Raw genomic sequence first — 20098 nt, forward strand, 5'->3', positions numbered from 1 at the left:
GACATCTCTGCAAGAAGGGCCTCCTGGGCGCCTTGCCGCTTACACCCGTGCCACCCTGCCTGCGTTTGACCTTTGTCCTCCGCTAACCTCCCACCGAGCCGAACCAGGTCTGACCACTTCCCCCTTCCCGTTCGGTGGCTGGACACGTCCCTCAGGTTCCTCACTCGAGGCTCCTGCAGCCAGGCTGGTTTCCCCGCGCCCTGCGCCGGGACTCGGGGACCCGCGGCTGCGGCTGCGAATCACCTTCCGAGGCGGCGGCTGGGCCCCGCCTCCCTCGCCCGCCGGTGGTTCAAGTGCGGGCGCGGAGCTGCGAGCGGAGCGCCACCGCCCCTCGCTCGGCCGCGGCCACCTGCTCGCTCCGGGAGGGACCGCGGCGCCGCGGGGCGCAGCCCGGCGGCAGGAGTCCTCGCCGCGCCGGCCGCCGGTCCTGAAGTTCGGGCGCCGTCCGGCGGGAGCGTCGACCCCGGCAGCAGGCGGCTGCGGTCTGGGGCCCGGCCCGGCCCGGCCAGGGTTAAGTCTCGCCGTTCCCTGCTGCCCGGCGGGCGGCCAGCCGCCTCCAGCGGGAGGCCAGAGCCGCCGCCAGGGACCCAGGAGGGGCGCCCCCGCCCCCCCCACCCCCCCGGCGCTGCCTCCAGGAGCAGCGGGCCCGCAGGAAGCCGCCGCCCGCGCAGCGCCCGGGGCCGGCCAGCGCGAGGGGCTCGGGACCCCGAGATGGCCGAGGAGATCGACTGGCTGGACTTGCCCGGCCGGTGGACCTACGGAGTGGACCGCGGGGGCAGAGTCTTCTTCATCAAGTACGTTGGCCCCTCTCGTTTTTTTCCTGCCTTTTTCTTTAAAGTTGTCCAACTTGAAAGGTGGCAGGGCTGGGGGCCGCCCGCAGAGAGTGGGGGGAAGCGGTGGCTGAGCAGCAGGCATGACTAATAAGTTTATCGCCGCCTGTTTGAATGTGTCTCCCGCCTTCTCCACAGTGGGTCAAAGTCCCTCTCCGAGGGCAGGGCTGGGCAGGGCGGGCGCTGGCCTTTCCCTCCGCTGCAGGCACAGGTGCGGAGTGGGGGGGCCCTGAGGAGGGCGGCCAGACCCCGGGCCCGGCCTGCAGCGCTGTCCTTTCCGCTCCGCCACTGCAGGGCCAGGGCTGTCTCTTCCCCGAGCCCAGAGCTGCCCAGGGCAGACGCGGGCTTGACCACACATCAGGAGACCCTGCCTCTACTGCCAGCCCCGGGCACTCCGTCGCCCCAGGGCCCAGTGTGCCAGGGCGGCAGCCCCTTCCTTCCTGCTTCCTTGTGGGGCAGTGGTCAAGGGGAAGGAGAAGATGCCTGCAGTTCGTTTGGCGTTCTTTGGAGAGATTGGGCCTTCGCGGTTCTCAGTAATATATTAGCGCTGTTGTATTAATTTCATAAACCAAAATGGCTCTGGCATAATGTCATTATAATAGAGTGGCCCCGCCGGTGCTCCCTCTGTAGTCATCTTTGGCCAGGATAGAAATCTCCCAGTAATACAGCAAGCCTAGAAGCGTTCTGAGTGGGTACCCATATGTGGTGAGTTTTCCCGTCCTCAGATGGCCGCTCACAGAGCAGTAGAGCAGAAAGGGACCTTGGCTGCAACCCCCTCAGTTTTCAGATGGGGAAACGAGAGGGCTTGTGGGAGAGAACAGCACCTGTTACTCAGAGCGCTGTCTCCTTTTACCTTGTACCGAACTGCCTTCGCAGGGCCTCAGGTGGCCACTGGCTTCTCTTTGGTGTTTTTCAGTCTCCACATGTGCTTTAGTCCGTTTTTCTGTAATTATCAGCTCCATGCCCATAATCAATGCCATAATTAGATTATCTTAAAAATTAATTCTGCTAAAGTATTTGACCCTGGGTCAGATTCTTAAATAACAGAACTTCTGCAGTATTAGAACTAGAGTCCCTTTTGTCCGTGGTTTGAAACTTTAGAGTCACAAGATTCACTTAAAGAAGGCCTATGAAAAAGGCCATGTCCTGAGCCCTACCTCCAGAGATGACGATTCAGAAGGGTTGGGGCAGGGCCTTGGAATCTGAATTTCCATCATCTCCTCAGCTATTCTGATGACGTTAATTTGGCTCTTCTCGTCTTTCTTCCCAATCTCTTGCCTGCCTACCCGCTTCTTTCCATCCTTCAGTCCACAAACACTTACTGAGTATCCACTATTTGCTGCAGTGCTAGGCATGGGAGATAAACAACAATAAGATACTTGTTTTTCCTTGAAGGTAGGAAGGAGAAGATGCAAATGAATACTTAGAAACTAAGTGGATACATTCTAAAGGTCTTGGCAGGATGCTGGAGGAACACAATAAAGAAAAGTGACGTTTTCCAAGCAGGAGGCTTTTGAGGGGATTGTGGAGGAGAGAGACTAGGGTGAAAGAAGTCCTGGAGCAGAGGCCTATGGGAAGAGGTGTCGGGTGGGTGCCAGGCACAGGTTGTGTCTAGAACAATCTGCAGGGGTCAGCAGAGAGAGATGGAGTAGAGGCCGCCAGGGAGTTGCAGAAGATGAGGCAGAGCAAGCAGCAATGGGGCACCACAGAGAGGCTTCGGGGCTTCAGCTTGATCCTGTAGGTGATGGGGAACCAAAGGAGATTTTCCGCAGAGGCTCCACGTAGATAGATCTACATTTTCAAAGATCTTTCTGGCAGCTGCGTGGGCGAATGACAATTTGGGAGATGAACAGGGAGGCCGGGAGATGAACTTGAGGTGTGGTGAACAGTTAGGTGATTGCGAAAGTCCAGGAGACAGCTGACAGGGACCTGAGAGGCGGGGGGTGGGGGGAGAAATCTTCAGGAGGAATTGAGAGTGTGCATTTACTGCCTAAATGCTGGGGAAGGGAGGGAAAAGGAAGAATCGAAGTTAAAGCTCAAACTGTTGAACTTGAGTCCGACGGGGATCAAGTCTGGGAAGAGGAACAGACTTTAGGGAGCAGGAACACACAGTGAGGAAATTCTGACACTGAGGCCTCTGGGGTCATTCAGGAGGTGATGTCTCACCGGCAGCTGGATGTACAGGACAGAGGCTGGAGAGAGAGTCCTGGGAGTCAGCACATAAGGGGAACCACCCAGAAGAGGCGGAGGAAGACGGGAGGGCGCCCAGCAGCATTTAAGGAAAAGGGTAGAGGAAGCCCAGGACGGAGAGGAAGACCTACAGGTCACAGAGGTGGACAGCACCAGGGCCCGCCAAGCAAGAGGGATGTTTAGGAAGGAATGGCCAGTGGTGTAGAAGCCAAATGAACTCAGGACTGGAACGTGATGACTGCGTTTAGGAACTACGGGGTCTTTAATGGCCTCTAGGAAAGTGGTCTCAGGGGAGGTCAGGGAATAGAAAGCAGTTGCAGAGGATTGGTGAGCGGGAGACCAGGAAGTGGGGACAGCTAGAAGGGACTAGTTTCCAAGAGGGATGCTTGGTCAGCGAGAAGAGGAGCTCGGGACAGGAAGCTGGAAAGAGAGGTAACATTGAGAGGAAGGCTGAAGGTCCAGACGGGAGGACACAGATAGGAGACAGGGCTGATGAGCTGGACTTGAAAAGGGGAGAGAAACTGAAGATACAAGTCTGTGGTACTCTGTAGAATATGGTTCTAGAAGAGATGGGAGATGATGGCGACTATAACCCAGGCAAAGGGGTTATCAGCCTTAAACGGGCAAGGCCATCTCTGCTCCAGTGTAAAGACAAGGATTAAAGGATGGGTGGGAATGTGGGTAGATTACTTCCTATGGTTTCTATTTTTCTGTTGAATTAAGAGATAAGATTATCCACTGAGAATGAGAGTTGGAGAAAGGAGAAGATGCAGGCATGGGACTTTGGTGGGGAACCTTAGAACATCTGCAAATGGCAACTGATGAGGGCCCCAGAGAAGATTCTAGATGGTGCTCACGGCCCAGCTATGCTCGGGAGCTGTGGATTTGCCGTGACATCAGTCCTCCCAATTCTGGTTTCCACGCCAGCCCAAAGCCCTGGGAAAAACTGCCCAGGGCTAATGAGGGGAGGGAAGGGGGAGACAAGGGGAAGGGGAAGTTGAGGCTGGGCTGTACCCACCTGTGTGACCCTGTGATTGTCCACATACCCCAGTGGGTGGCAATAGTCTCCAAGTCTGAAGGAAGCAATGTGTGAGAGGAGAGGAATCAGGGGCCCCAAAGTCTCCTTGAGGGGGTGTATGGGGATGAATTTCCCCCCCACTTACAATTCAGCCCTTGCAGAATTCCCCCTTCCTTGGCTTCCTCTCCTACTGCCTCCCAGGACCAAAGCCCAGAGTGCAGGTCAGGTCATCTCTGCCGGTGCACACAGGCTCCAGGGGCCCTGGGCCCCCAGGACAGCAACTTTGTTTCTTCTCTCCCCATCAGAGGGGTGGGTCAGCCGGGACACCTCTCTCTGCAGCAGGTGTCCAAACTCAGAGAATCAGTGAAGTCAAGTGAAAAGAAAGCAGGTACACAAAGACCTGGACACAAATGTTCATGGCAGCAGGTGAGTGGATGAACACATCGGCACAGCCTGCAATGGAGTACTACTCCATTGTGAAAGGGAATTAACTAATTAATTAACATGCCGCCACATGGATGGAGGGAAGGGAGGAAAAGAAAGGAAGAGGATAGAAGGGAAGAAGAAAGAATGAGGTCAAAGAAGTCTAGCTTGTATGATTCCATTTATATAAAAGTCTAGAAAATGCAAACTAGTCTATAGTGACAGGAGGCAGATTGGTTGTTGCTGGGCGTAGGGTGAGGGCAGCAAGAGCTGGCAGATAGAAAAGGGCATCACGAGAATTTGGGGAAGCTCACCTCTCGTTTTTGGTGATAGTTTCACAGGTGTATGCATATGTCAAAACTTCAAATTGTACACCTTCAATATGTGCAGTTCATTGTATATCTTCAACAAAAATTGAGTAGATCCCTTTTAAGTGAAGTTTATTATATTAATTAAGGTATTAATTGTACCTTAAAAGCATTGAGTGGTATCCTGTCCTGGTCCCAAGGCCCCACCCTAGAGCCTGGGTGACACAGGTGATCTGAGAGTCCTCTTCCCTGCATGCCTGGATTGGCCAAGGAGGTCACGTGTTTCATACTGGGCCACATCTGGCCCCTGAAAATTTGGTGTCACTTAGTGGGTGGGGGTAGAGAAATGATGATGGGCTCATCTGCCATCAGATCTAGAGCCCCGAGGATCTGTGTTCCTGGGAGGCTTACTTTGCTGGGAGTAAGACATTAGAGAGAGCTCGGGATTTAGTGGGGGTGGGTCTAGTTCTGAAACCTGGCTTCATCACCTATTGATTGTGTGACTGGGAAAATTATTTAACCTCTCTGAACCTCAGATTCATCATCTGTAATTCTTCCTAATGTGAGGGAATGCCATGAATGAAGAAATACAGCATCTTAGATATCCAAGGATTCCCAGTTGACCCCGCCTCCTTCTTTCTTATCCATTGAGAAACTGCCAGTTTAGGACCTCCCTTATTCTTTTCATGTGACTTCACCAACCTCCTAGATGTCACCTCTTCAGAACACCCCTTCCTTAATTTCTTCCCAGTTAGCACCCCCTCCTTTGTAGGGTGCTATGCCGTTTGTGCCTAACTATATTCGGATTATACCTCCTATCATATCATTTTGCAACTGTATTTCTATATGTCTGTTTCCCCAATGGGTTATATATTCTCTGTGGTCAAACATCAGATATTCACCTCTGAATCCCCAGTCTGCTCAGTAAGAGCTCTGTGAATGTGCGTGAGTGGCAGTGTGAATGCCCCCATCTCAGGCATCTGAGATCAGACGGTGGTGATGGGAATTTGGAGGTGGGCAGCCTGCTCCGGGAAGCCTCTCTTGTATTTGACACTCTCTTATTGGCCTTTTATAGTGATGAGGAAAGGTCAACCAGCTGGGTGCACCCTGGCACGGAATCGCCCATCCAGAGTGGACACTCCGCCAGCCCGGGTAAGGAGCTTCCCGTCCCTGCCTTTGCAGCCGAGGAGGAAGCATGGCCTGAGGTGGCCGTAGGAATCCCCTGCCCCAATTTTGCTTCTGAGTTGTTGCCTTTCTCCATGAATGAACTCAGCTTAGCATTTGGACCATCAGCTGTGGGATGTTGCCGGAGGTTGGTACTCACGTTGAGGTCTTTCCAAGCTTCCAGCTCTACAGTTAATATGTGGGACAGAGCTTTGAGGACAAAGATATACCGCTCTCTCTTCCCCCACCTTGAGAGCTCCTGACCTGGCAGCACCCCAGATCCCAGGACTGTGCCCCAGAACTGGATGCCATGATGTTAATGCCCTCTCTCTGCACTGCTCAGGAGAGCCACCATTAGCCACGTCACTGCAGAGCAATGGAATGTGATTAGTGTGGCTGAGGAGCTGAATTTCAAATTTTCATTAACTTAATTTAAATAACCCTACATGGTTGATAGGAGCTCCTTCACATTGGGGGAGCATTAAAGAAAAGGGGGCAGGGCCCACCCTGATTGCTTCCTATGGAGAAGATTCTGCTAGTAGCCCTCAGGGACCTCCCAGGCTAGATTTCAGTCTAAACTGAAGAGGTAGAGACACCAAGCATCAGAAGGCCTGGGGAGCTTCAAATGAACAGCCAATCATCCTCTTTAGGGTGCCACCCTGGACCTGCCCTCACTGGCGTCCCAGCCCTGCCCCCGACTGCCCCCGAGGCGCGTGGTTCTGGGGCTCATCAGGCACAGCCACACGGCCGGACACACTGGCTTAAGGTGCTGACTTGCCCAGGGCCTGTACTCTCAGTTCTGAGGCTGGAATCGTGGTGTCTTTAGAGCTGGAAGGGACTTCAGAGATCCTGGAGTCTCACTACTTCATTTCAAAGGTAGCAAAATTGAAGAGCACAGAGGAAGTGCCTGGCTCGAGGCCACTCAGCTAACAGGCACGGCGCGATCAGGGTTAAGTGCGTGAGTTCTAGAGGCAGAGAGACCTGAGCTCAGATCTTGGCTCTGCTTTTTATTAGTGTGGTCTTGAGCAAATGCTTTAATTCTTCTGGGACTTGGCCTCTTCCTCGGTAAAATAGGGATAGGATTATGAGCATCAAAATGCTGTAGCAAACGTTGCTCTAGAGAGCCACTGTCAATGTGAGTAACTGCCATTATTATCGTCACTGTTGTGTTTCTGACAGGAAGTGGAGCCTCCTGACCACAAGACTGGCTGTTTCCTTGTCCAGGTGGTTGCCACCCTCATTGCTTTAGCTTTTAAAATTTGAGTTCATTCATTTCATTATGACCCTAGGTAGGACTGGAAGATGAATAAAAACCTAGGAGCCAACTTTCGTTTTTGGCTGCAGCCAACTGGTTGTCGAAGGCTGGGAAGGGGTTAAGATGCCCCTGAAGCTCACTGGGAGGGCAGCTGCCTCAGCGGGCACTCAGCCTGGACAGGAATATAAGCGCTCTTGGTGTTGCCCAGGCAGAGAGGGCAGTGTGGAGGGAAGTTGCTGGAAAAGGCAGGGGACATAATCCACACTGGCCTCTTTCCCAGGCACATCACAGTGGCAGGATTATTTATGATTCTGACCCAATGGGGATCCCTCTACTTGGGGAGACTGCCAACCCACGCCCTTCTGAATGGGAACGTCCTCCCACAGGGACAGAGGGGAACAAGTAGCATTTATGGAGCAGCACAGAGGAAAGAATATGAGCTTTGGAGGCAGGAGACCAGACTCACATCCCGGCTCGTACACTTCCTGTGTGATCTTAAGCAAGCTGATTAACCTCTCTGGGCCTCAGTGTCCTCATCTATAAAAATGTTTGGGCTGATGCCTATTATAAAATGTTGCCATGCAGATTAAATGTACTAATAGTGGTCAGATGTTTAACTTAGAGGAAGGAAGCACTTCTAGTAGCACCACCATCCACAGTGACTATGGAAGTTCAGACCCTCGATAAATAGGGGTGAATAGAATGAATGAATAAAAGCTGGGCCCACCACTATATAGAACTCAGGTTCTGCTCTCCAGCAGTTTGTGCTCTAAGGCGGCTGATAACCTGGCTGGACAGATTCAGAACAAATAAATAGCTATATTTTATAAAACCTCATACGGAAGACAGCATGTGGGCTGACCAGAAAGGAGGCAGTGATTGACTGGCAGGAGACTCCACACCTGTTCTCCAATGTCAGCCACAGGGCTCTTACACCTGCAGAAGGAATGACCACCACCAGTGTCCTGCTGGCCCCCAACTCTGACAGTAGATTCTCTCTGGTTTCTCAAAAGGCTCCTCTGCCTAGGCTTCTGGGTAGAGGAATCCTGTCTGCCAGGGATGCAGGATGCTGCCAGGGTGGCTGTTTTGGGAAGGTGGGCAGGATGAAACAGTACCTAGCACAACTCCCTTAGGAGATGGAGGTGCTGCACCTCTCTGGAGCTACCCGGGCACCTCTGGGCCAATGTCAGATTCCTCAGCTATTCAGCCCTTGCTCACTCTGTGAATCTGTGATTCTCTGCTCTGAGCATTTGCACAGATACTTTTTTTCAGAGATGCTATTAAGATTTTTTTAATAGATCATCCAGACAGAAAATCAATAAAGAAACATTAGCTTTAAGTGATATGTTAGACAAGGTAGACTTAATAGATATATACAGAACATTCCATCCAAAACCAAAATACGCACTCTTCTCAAATGCACATGGAATGTTCTCCAGAACAGATTGATGTTGGGCCACAGTACAAGTCTAAGTAAACTTAAGAAGACTGAAGCCATATCAAGCATCTTTTATGACCACAATGGTATGAAAGTAGAAATCAGTTACAAGAAGAAAACTGGAAAAATCACAAATATGTAGAGACTAAGCAACGTCCTACTGGACAACCAATGGGTCAATGAAGGAATAAGAGGAGAAATAAAAAAATACCCAGAGACAAATGAAAATGGAATTATAACATATCAAAGCTTATGGGATACAGAAAATCAGTTTTATGAGGGAAACTCATAGTAATACAGGCTTAACCTCAAAAAACAAGAAAAATCTCAATCAATCTTTATTCCCAGAGGAACTAGAAAAAGACAATCAAATAAAGCCAAAAGTTAGTAGGAGGAGAGAAGAAATAACAAAGATCCAAGTGGAAATAAATGGAATAGAAACTAAAAAGACAATGGAAAAGGTAAATAAAGCTAAAAGCTGGATCTTTGAAAAGATAAAAATTGGCAAACCTTTAGCTACGCTCACCAAGAAAAAAGAGGGCTCAAATAAAATCAGAAATGAAAAAGAATTACAACTGATACCACAGAAATACAAATGATCATAAAACACTGCTATGAACAATTATATGCTAACAAGCTAGACAACTTAGAAGAAATGGATAAATTCCTAGAAATAGACAATCTTCCAAGACTAAATTGTGAAGAAATAGTAAACCTGAACAGATCAATTACTAGTATGGAGATTGAATGAGTAATCAAAAACCTCCCAATAAACAAAATCCCAGGACCAGCTGGCTTCACCAAACATTCAAAGATTTAATACCTATCTCTCTCAAACTCTTCCAAAAAATAGAAGAGGAGGGGATGCATCCAAACTCATTTTACATGGCCAGCAAATCTACAGATACAGTGAAATTCCTATCAAAATTGCAATGGCATTTTTCACAGAACTGGAACAGACAATCCTAAAATTTGTATGGAACCAAAAAAGACCCTGAATAGCCAAAGCAATGTTGAGAAAGAAAAGCAAAGTTGGAGACATGACATGACCTGATTTCAAACTACGTCTAAAGCTATAGTAATCCAAACAGTGTGGTATTGGCTTAAAAACAGACATATAGATCAATGGACAGAATAGAGATCTCAGAAATAAACCGATGCACATATGGTCAATTAATTTATGACGAAGGAGGCAAGAATATACAATGGGGAAAGACAGTCTCTTTAATAAATGGTGCTGGGGAAATTGGATAACCACATGCAAAAGAATGAAACTGGATTGCTATCTCACACCATACACAAAATTAACTCAAAATGGATTAAAGAGTTGAATGGAAGACGCGAGATCATAACACTTCTAGGAGAAAATATAGTGATGAGCTCCTTCACATAGGTCTTAGCAATGATGTTTTTGGACCTGACTAGAAAAGCAAGGGCGACAAAAGCAAAAGCAAACATGTGACTATATTAAACTAAAAAGCTTCTGCACAGCAAAGGAAACCCTCAACAAAATGAAAAGGCAACCTATACAATGGAAGGAAATACTTGCAAATCATATATATAATAAGGGGTTATATCCAAAATATATAGAGATTCACATGACTCAATAGCAAAAAAAAAAAAAATCCAATAAAAAAATTGGCAGAGGATCTGAATAGACATTTTTCTAAAGAAAACATAAAAATGGCTAACAGACACATGAAAAGATGCTCAGCATCACTGACCATCAGGGAGATGCAAACCAAACCACAATGAGAAATCACCTCACCCCTGTTAGAATGGCTGTTATCAAAAAGACAAGAAATAATAAGTGTTGGAGAGAACATGAAGAAAAGGAGACCCTCATGCCCTGTTAGTGGGAATGTCAATTGGTACAGCCACTATGGAAAGCGGTATGGAGGGTCTTAAAAAAATAAAAAATAGACCTACTATATGATCCAGCCATTCCATTGCTAGGTATTTATCCAAAGAAAATGAAAACATCAATTCAAAAAGATATCTGTACCCCCGTGTTCACTACAGCATTATTTATGATAGCCAAGATATGGAAACAACTTGGGTGTCCATTGATGGATGAATGGATTAAGAAGATGGAATACTACTCAACCATAGGAAAGAATGAAATCATGATTTTTGACAATATAGATGGACCTTGAGGTAATTGTGCCAGACAGAGAAATAGAAGTACCATATGATTTCACTTCATATGTGGAATCTAAACAACAAAACAGACCAACCAGGCAAAACCCATACATATAGAGAACACAATGGTGGCTGCTAGAGGGGAGGGGCTGGGGGTGGGTGAAATGGTTGAAGGTACAAATGCTTGGTTATAAACTAAGTCATGGAGATGTAATGTACAGTATGTAACTATAGTCAATAATATTGTAGTGCATACTGGGAAGTTCCCGGGAGAGGGGAAAACGATGGAGGCGTAGGAAGCCAATGCAGAAACCTCCTCCCACACACACACCAAGGAAGAAACTACAGCAGATACAGCTCATCCTGAAAACGACCTGAAGGCTGCAGAACAGACCACCTACACCTGGGGAAGAAGGAAAGACCACCCAGAGAAGGGTGAAGGGACAGAATCGTGATAAATCGGGGTGCCAGCCTTTCCCCCACCCTAACCCACAAGCAGGAGGAAGAGGAATGGAGTGGGGAGGGCATAAGCGTTCAGTGACCCTGCACCCCTTGCCCTAGAGATATGCTCTGGGAACACGAGTCCGCATTGCACTGGGCTTTGGTGATCAGCTGGGTGCTCTGAGAGGCTGAGACTCCTGCCTCTTGTGGAGGACAGGATTCTATATTTGTCCGTTGAGACCCAAAATTTAGGCAGCATTTTGAAAGATTTACCAGCAGTGGGAAAGTTGCCAGAGGGGTAAAGGTTGGTTGGAGCTCTCTCTGCAGGAGAAAGGGCAAATGGATGACACTTCCACAGGCTTGCCTGGGCCTAGCAGGTCCGGCCCTCACGAGAGCCCCAAACACTCCACCCGCCTCACTAGCAGCTCAGCCCCCAGGTGCTTCCCTGCACACTGCCTGCCCACCCTCCCAGCCCGCTCAGCCCAGCAGTGTCAGACTTCACTGCCTGGCAGGCAGAGGGAGGCTTTCCCAGCTTTCTCAGCCCTCTTTCAGCCCAGTTGGGGAGGCACCTATGGGAGGCAGCTCTGAGCACTCCTTCCTCCTCGTGGGCAGCCCAACTCAGTGTGGCACACCTGTGCTGTGTCCTGCCACTGCCGTGCGACTGTGCCCCCACATGCCCCCCCACCACATGCCCACCCTGGAGCTTCACAACTGCCCCCCCACACCCCACTAGCCCATCAGTGCTGCCATCGCCATGGTTTCAGGGCAAGCAGAGAGCGCCTGCCCACAATGATTCCAGCAGAAGCACCTCTGCTGGGCCCATCAAGAGCTGGCTGAGGCAAACTGCCATCTGTAGGAAAAAGATGGACCCCCTGCCAGCTGCCAGACACACAGAAAGGTGTCCCTGCCTGTAGCCCACCACGGCAACTGGGGCTCCACCACAAAGGAGAATCAGTCACTGGAGAGTGGAGTCTTGAGCTTCTGGGCACCATAGGATGCCTTCTTTATAAAGCCATTACTCTCTAGACCAGGAAGCACAGCAGATCCATCTACTACAAAGGAAAAAACACAGAAACCCTGACAAAATGAGGCAGAGGAATATGTTCCAGACAAAACTACATAAGACACCAGAAAGAGGACTAAATGAAATGGAGATTGACAGTCTTCTTGATAAAGATTTCAAAGTAACAGTCATAAATATGCTTACTGATCTGCAAGAAAGTAATGATAATCTCAGGAAGGACTTCAACAAAGAGATAGAAGAGCCACTCAGAGCTGAGGAATACAGTAACTGGAATAAAATATATACAGTGGAGGGAATGAATACTAGACTGCTGGAAGTAAAGAAAATCAATGAGACGGAAATTAGAGAATAGGAAAACAATGAAGCTGAGGAACAGAGAGAAAAAACAACCTCCAGAAACAAGAGTATGCCAAGAGAGCTGTGTGACAACTCCAAAGGAAACTTTGCATAATAGGGGTACCAGAAGGAGAGGAGAGACAAAAGCATAGAAACCATGGTGACAGACAGTAACTGCACTAGTGGGGGGTGAGGATTTTAAAAGATGGGTAATTCCCCAAAACTACTAGTACTAATAATTGAATTCAGCAAACTTACAGGGTACAAAATTGATACACAGAAATCTGTTACTTTCCTATATACTAATGATGAACTAGCAGAAAAAGAAAGCAAGAAAACAATTCCATTCACAATTGCATAAAAAAGAATAAAATACCTAGAAATAAACTAACCAAGGAAGTGAAAGACCTATACTCTGAAAACTACAAGACACTCATGAAAGAAATTAAAGAAGATACCAATAAATGGAAACACATCCCATGCTCATGGATAGGAAGAATTAATATTGTCAAAATGGCCAACCTGCCTAAAGCAATCTACAGATTCAATGGAATCCCTATCAAAATACCAACAGCATTCTTCAATGAACTAGAGCAAATAGTTCTAAAATTCATATGGAACCACAAAAGACCCTGAATAGCCAAAGCAATCCTGAGAAGGAAGAATAAAGCTGGGGGGATTATGCTCCCCAACTTCAAGCTCTACTACAAAGCCACAGTAATCAAGACAATTTGGTACTGGCACAAGAACAGACCCACAGATCACTGGAACAGAATAAAGAGCCCAGATATAAACCCAACCATATATGATCAATTAATATACGATAAAGGAGCCATGGATATACAATGGGGAAATGACAGCCTCTTCAACAGCTGGTGTTGGCAAAGCTGGACAACTACATGTAAGAGAATGAAACTGGATTATTGTCTAACCCCATACACAAAAGTAAACTCAAAATGGGTCAAAGACCTGAACATAAGTCATGAAACCATAAAACTCATAGAAGAAAATACAGGCAAAAATCTCTTCAATATAAAAATGAGCAACTTTTTTTCTGAACACATCTCCTCAGGCAAGGGAAACAAAAGCAAAAATGAACAAATGGAACTACATCAAGCTAAAAAGCTTCTGTACAGCAAAGGACACCGTCAGTACAACAGAAAGGCATCCTACAGTATGGGAAAGTATATTTGTAAATGACATATCTGACAAGGGCTTAACATTCAAAATATGTAAAGAACTCACATGCCTCAATACCCAAAAAGCAAATAATCCTGTTAAAAAATGGACAGAGGATCTGAATAGACACTTCTCCAAAGAAGAAATTCAGATGGCCAACAGGCACATGAAAAGATGCTCCACATTGCTAATTATCAGGGAGATGAAAATTTAAACCACAGTGAGATATCACCTCACACCAGTTAGGGTGGCCAACACTGACAAGACTAGGAACAACAACTGCTGGTGAGGATGCAGAGAAAGGGGAACCCTCCTACACTGCTGGTGGGAATGTAAATTACTTCAATCTTTGTGGAAACCAATATGGAGGTTCCTCAAAAACCTAAAAATAGAAATACCATGTGACCCGGGAATTCCACTCCTAGGAATTTATGCAAAGAAAACAAGATCTCAGATTCAAAAAGCCATATGCAACCCTATGTTTATCGCAGCACTATTTACATTAGTCAAGATGTGGAAGCAACCTAAGTGTTCATTAGAAGATGAATGGATAAAGAAGATGTGGCACATATACACAATGGAATACTCTTCAGCCATAAGAAAGAAACAAATCCTACCATTTGCAACAACATGGATGGAGCTAGAGGGTTTTATGCTCAGTGAAATAAGCCAGGTGGGGAAAGACAAGTACCAAATGAGTCCCCTCATTTGTGGAGTATAAGAAGGAAGCAAAACTGAAGGAACAAAACAGCACCAGACTCACAGACTCCAAGAAGGGAGTAGTGGTTACCAAAGGGAAAGGGGGGGTGGGTAGGGAGGGAGGAAGAAGGGGATTGAGGGGTATTATGTTTAGTACACATGGTGTGTGGGTGGGTCACCGGCAAGACAGTGTAGCACAGAGAAGATAAGTAGTGACTCTGTGGCATCTTATTACACTGATGGGCAGTGACTGCATTGGGGTATGGGGGGAACATGATAATCTGGGTGAATGTAGTAACCACAATGTTTTTTATGTGAAACCTTCGTAAAAGTGTATATGAATGATACCTTAATAAAAAATAAATAAAAATAAAAATATGGTAACTGTTTAACCACTGTGTTGTATACTTGAAACCAATGTAAGAGTGTCTATCAACGATACTTCAGTTAAAAGAAAGAAAGTGGCCAAGAGAGCAAATCCTAAAAGTTTTCATGATATTAAAAAATAATTTGTAACTTTGTATGGTAACGGATGGTAACTAAAGTTACTGTGGTGGTCATCTTGCAGTGTATACAAATATTGAACCATTATGTTGTATACCTGAAGCTAGTATTTTATGTCAATTATACCTCATTTTAAAGAAAAAAATTTTTTGTCTCTCCATTTTTCGAAGTCCTCAGTGTCTTTTCCAGAAGCAGCAGAATCTGGAAGTAACACTGGTCTGGGATTCAGAGTGTTGAGTCCTGGTCTTATCTTGGGGGCTAGTTATCTGTGAGGCCTGGGGCAAGGTGCCCATCCTCTGCTCCAACTTCTGTTTCTGTGACATACGGGGGCTGGTGGGATGACCCCGAGGTCCCTTTCAGGGCCACCGTCTGTGCCTCCCCTGCTGTATCCCCAGGGCCTAGCACAGAGTAGATGCTCAATACATGTTTGTTGAATGAGCAAAACTTCTGGGCAATGATTCATTTGATCGCTTTACTGCCTATTGACAGGGGACATCCCATCCATCGCCACATCTCTTATTATTTACTGGCTTCAGAGTGGTAGGAACAGTGGACGAAAAGGGTTAGAATGGTTGGGTCCAACCCTGTTGGCTTCTCTGTGGGGTTCCCCGGCTGTCCCAGCCCCTGTCCCTCCTGAGCGCAGGCGGGGCTACAGGAAGGAAAGGAGAGTGATTTGGGATTTTGCTTCCTCGCAGGTTTGCCCAAGGGCTGGGAGACGGATTCCACCCAGGAAGGAGCTGTGTATTTCATCAAGTGAGTAAGATGGAGTTCCTTTCTGGTCTCATGTGGGTGCCGCTTTTCCACTTGTCACTGTTACCTCTTGGGCGGAGAGGTGGGTGAAGGGTGTGGTTTTTCACGGGAGGCCTTGCTGGGGTCTGTGAATGACTAGGACGCGTCAGTGTTTCCGAGTGAGCGCGGCAGATGAAGCCATGGTGTGCGCTTGGGGTACGTGTGCGTCTCTGTGTGTGTGTGTCTCTGTGTGTGTGTTTATGTTGGCCCGGAGAGCCATTGTCAATCACGGGAAGTTTTCTGGGCTGGGCTCAGTGGGTGGAATGCTGGGCTGGGCTTGGTGGGTGGGAGGGAGGTGGCAACCAGCGAGAAGAGAGGCTGTTGGAGATGCGCATGGGACAGAGGTTCAGAGGAAGGCGACAGAGTGTCACACGTGGGAGCCATGAGAGGCGGGGCGTGGAGCCAGCGGGAGGGGAGGTGTGAGAAGGGGCGGCACACAGGCAGGCTGCCTGCCCCTCCCGCCTCCTGGATGTGGGCATTTACAATCCTGGAGGCTACAGGCGTGTGTGGGAGCGCTCTGTTTTCCTCCAGGGGTTTTGTTCAGGCCCCTCACTGGGCTGGAGTCTCACGCTCTGAGCAACCTGAAGGTGCATGCAGGTGAGCTGCCCTGGATGGAAACTTGGAAGCAGAAGACAGCTCTTGCCTGGAGGGGTCCATGTCGACCTCGTTTCCCCTGGCCTCGGCCTTGGTCTCTCCACCTTGCAGCTTAGCTGGGTCCTGGCTTTGTTCCTGTGGGTGAGGCTTAGCATGCCCGGGCCTGTGGGCCTCCCTGCAGGGGTTGGCCTCAGATTCTGCAGGGCTGGTAGAGAGCAGCTGCCCGGGTTGGGGTGCTAGCACCACCCAAGGGAGACCTCCCCCAGCTAGGGGAGGGAGAACCCTCTTCTCACCTCCTTCCCCTACATCTCTTCAAAATCTTCCTGGGTTTGTACCATGAGAGGTCATTTTTCCATTCCCCGCCGCCTCAAGGCCAGCCAGCACTTACATCAGCTTAGCTGTTAACCATATTCATAACACAAAAACAAAATGGACAAACTATTTGTTTTCAGATATTGTTCTGATATGACATGGCTCTTACAGCGTGAGCTTTCCCTGAAATCAAACCCGAATCCTTCTTGCTTCAGTTAAAACATTTCTTCTGTTCTCCTCAAAGATGCTACCTTCATATTCCTTTATGTACATTTGAGTCTTGAAATCATTTACTAAGCACTTGCACATGGATACCTCAACTCATCAGTCACTCAAACTTACCACCTACTATGGTCTGGCACTGTCTGCCTCTCTGACCTCATCTCCCACACTGGCCAGCTATGGTGATTTTCGTTTCTTTTCCTCCATCACACCAAATTCATTGCTACCTCAGGACCTTTGCATTTGCTGTTCCCTCTGCCTGAGTGTACTTTCCTCCTGTTTTTGCACATCTGAGGCTTAGCATGCCCAGGTCTGTGGAATCTAGCCGCACTAAGCATTTAGCTCAAGTGTCATCTTCTCAGAGGGGCCTTACCTGACCACCCCATCTGAAGATCCCCCTCCACATTCCTACTACTAAAGAATACCTGCCACTCTCTGAAAGTTTTTCATCTATGTATTTGTTTACTTATTTATTGTTGGTGTTGCCCCACTGCCATATCAGCCCTGAGAGCAGACACTGGCTATTTTGTGTTCCACTCTTTCTGGAATCTTTCTGGCACATGATAGGTATCCAATATTTGCTGAAATAAATGAATGGCTGAAGCATGTTGGAGATGAACAACAGAGGCGTAATTAATTGCTGCATCAGCTACCAGCCCAGAGCATCTCCTGCGCTCCCTCGGCTCAGCACGTCCAGTCCCGACCCCAGCGCCATCCCATTGCCGATACCAGCTCCTTCTTTGTCAGGAGCACCACCGAAGTGGAACCCGCAGGGACGGCCCAAAGCCCACTCCCACGGGTCCTGCCATTTCTCCTAAATATTTCCCAGCCCTCCCAGTTATCGTCCCGGGCCGCCACCTGCGTGCATGCCCTCGTGGGCTTTCGGCCTGGGTCATTCTGGCAGCTTTCCAGCTGCTCTCCCTGCCTCCTGGCCGTACTGCAGCGAGAGTGCTTTTCTCTGCAATACCAATTTGGTCAGCTCAGCCTTCATTAAAAGCCTTTCGTACTTCCCGCCAGTTACAGGATACAATCTAAATTCCTTACTCAGGCACTTGAAAAGGCTTCCTTATTTGGCTCCCGGCCTTCCTTCTCTGACCCCACCTCCCACAGTCCTGCCTTTGCCAGACCAAGTCACTTGGGGTGCCCTCAGCGCACACCTCCCTTCCGTCCCTCCTAACTACTCCTAGCACAAGTGCTACTCGCTCCTCGGACACAGCTCGCGTCCACCTGGGAACACTTGCTCTCCCTTCAGGACTTGCCTACTCTGCCTGTTACGTCACTTCGTCAGGGAGATCCACCTGTATTCTAATTGTTTACATGTCTGTTGTTTTCCCTTGACTGGTGGTTCACAAGCTTGAGTGCATCAGAATCATCTGGAAGGCATGTTAAAACAGATTGCCTGGCTCCCCACTAGAGCCAGAATCAGAGCATCTGAAAATATGCATTTCTAACAGGTTCCCAGGTGATGTTCTGATGATGCTGGTCCAGGGACCACACTTTGAGAATTACTGGCCTGGCTTGAAAACTCCTCAAAGGCAGGGGTAACGCAGGGTAGCTATAAAGTCTGGAAATATAGGCAGTGTTATTTCATTACATATCGTAACAAAATGTCAACAAGCCCATTAGTCATTTGCGTCTGTTCCCAGAGTAGGTGGCCACGCTGCACTTCAGAAGCAGCAGTGGCCACTCTTTAAGAGCTGAGCACTTTACTGCATGGTCTCATTCAGTCCTCACAACAGCGTTACGAGGGAGGTGCTATCATCCCTGTTTTAGCAAGTAAGGAGAAAACCAAGACTTAGTAAAATAACTTGTGCATGTCATGATGCTTGTAGAAAGCAAAGCTGGGATGCAGCCCCACGTCCGCCTGATTTCTCTGCATCACGCATCCTCCCTGCCTTGCTCAGACAATGGGGGTGCTCACTAATCCCAGAATGAATGAGTGAGTGAATGAACGAATGACTCTGGCCCACTCTCCTTATTTTCATGGCTCCCTGCAGTTTCCTACAAAGGTTTGGGACATTTGGTTGGTGGGACAGTTAGAAACTCTGAGGACCCCAGACATGGAACCCAAGAGGTAATTTTAAAAATCAGATATAAGGACAACGTGGGAAGCTATTTTTCTCTTCTAGTCTGGATAAGGCAAATTTCAATGAGCGAATTTGACATTTGCCCAGGATCAGACACATTTGATAATTGTGTGTCAATAAGCCCTTCCCTTCATGATGTTTGGGAGGTGATTCTCACCGTGTCCCCAGCTGATGTCACTGCTCAAGCATGCCTGTGGTTTTGAAGATGACATTTGCCAAGAAGGTGGTGCAAGGAGAGAAAAAGCAAAGGATTAAAATGTGCGAAAAACCCACGGGAAGCTTGTGTGCATGTGCCACACAAATCCACGAGAGGGCGCCAAAGCTCACATGATGGGCCCACCGAGGCCTTGATGGGGTTTGCTCGTTGGCGAGTTGACGGGACCATTTGAGCATCCTCTGCCGCATCTCAACCAGTATGGGTCTGCTACACTTCTTTCAGATGCTTAAGGATCTGAGTATGAAACACTCATTCCTGAATTTCTGTGGCCCTTGACTCCTTCCCTCTCTTCCTGCGGCAGTGGCCAGCTGTGCAGCTTGCCAGTTCTGTCTCTAAGAGTGCCTCTCTCTCACTGTCCAAAGTTGGCAGGGAGGGAGATGTTTCAGGGACACTTTCTGCAGAGCCACACCCCGATAACCCCAGTTCCCAATCTGGGCCCCTCTGCCCCCCATGGGCCGTACCAACCTGGCCGGGCACTTCCTCCATACCAGCGGGCCCTGCCCAGCTGCTGTCTCTTCCTTGTCTTAGTCCGAGCACTTCCTCCAAGAAGGCCACTCCCCTGGTGCCTGCCACTCCTCCGTGAGCTGCTCCGGGCTGTGCCAACGCCTGCAGGAGCCAGGGATGCAGAATCTCAGGGCTCTGCCCCTTAGTACTTGGGCCGGGTCACTGTGAGTCATCAGCACCGACCCCTCTGCAGGGCCCCAGAGACAGCCAGAGAACAGATAGGACAGAGGGGAGAAGGCATGGGGCAGCAAGTCTGGTGATCAGTGACCCGACTAGCTCTGCTCCCAGAAAGGCCAACAGGATCCTTGAACAGAAAAGGAGACAGGTGGGGAGAAAGGTAGTGAACGGTACGTGGCTCAGGGGAGGGAAACCCCATTTGCAGGTGAGGAAGCTGGACTCAACCATCAAGTTTACTCCAAGTT

General features: G+C 48.6%; 1 protein-coding gene across 7 annotated transcripts in view; it reads left to right on the forward strand.

The window, feature by feature from the left end:
* The first annotated feature begins 309 nt into the window (after positions 1–309).
* The window catches only part of PLEKHA6 (pleckstrin homology domain containing A6), a 135842-nt gene continuing 116053 nt past the window's right edge, over positions 310–20098 (forward strand). For 3 of the 7 annotated variants that reach the window (XM_073217083.1, XM_073217081.1, XM_073217082.1), the window contains exons 1-3: positions 311–794; positions 5845–5921; positions 15647–15704. In XM_073217083.1, the coding sequence (XP_073073184.1) occupies positions 712–794; positions 5845–5921; positions 15647–15704 (218 nt within the window). In that variant the 5' untranslated portion in view covers positions 311–711. Of the gene's footprint in view, positions 795–5844; positions 5922–15646; positions 15705–20098 lie in introns of all 7 variants that reach the window. The other 4 variants (XM_073217084.1, XM_073217089.1, XM_073217080.1 and 1 more) reach the window with 3 other exon arrangements.

This window comes from Manis javanica, chromosome 11, assembly GCF_040802235.1.
Source record: "Manis javanica isolate MJ-LG chromosome 11, MJ_LKY, whole genome shotgun sequence".
NCBI lineage: Eukaryota > Metazoa > Chordata > Mammalia > Pholidota > Manidae > Manis > Manis javanica.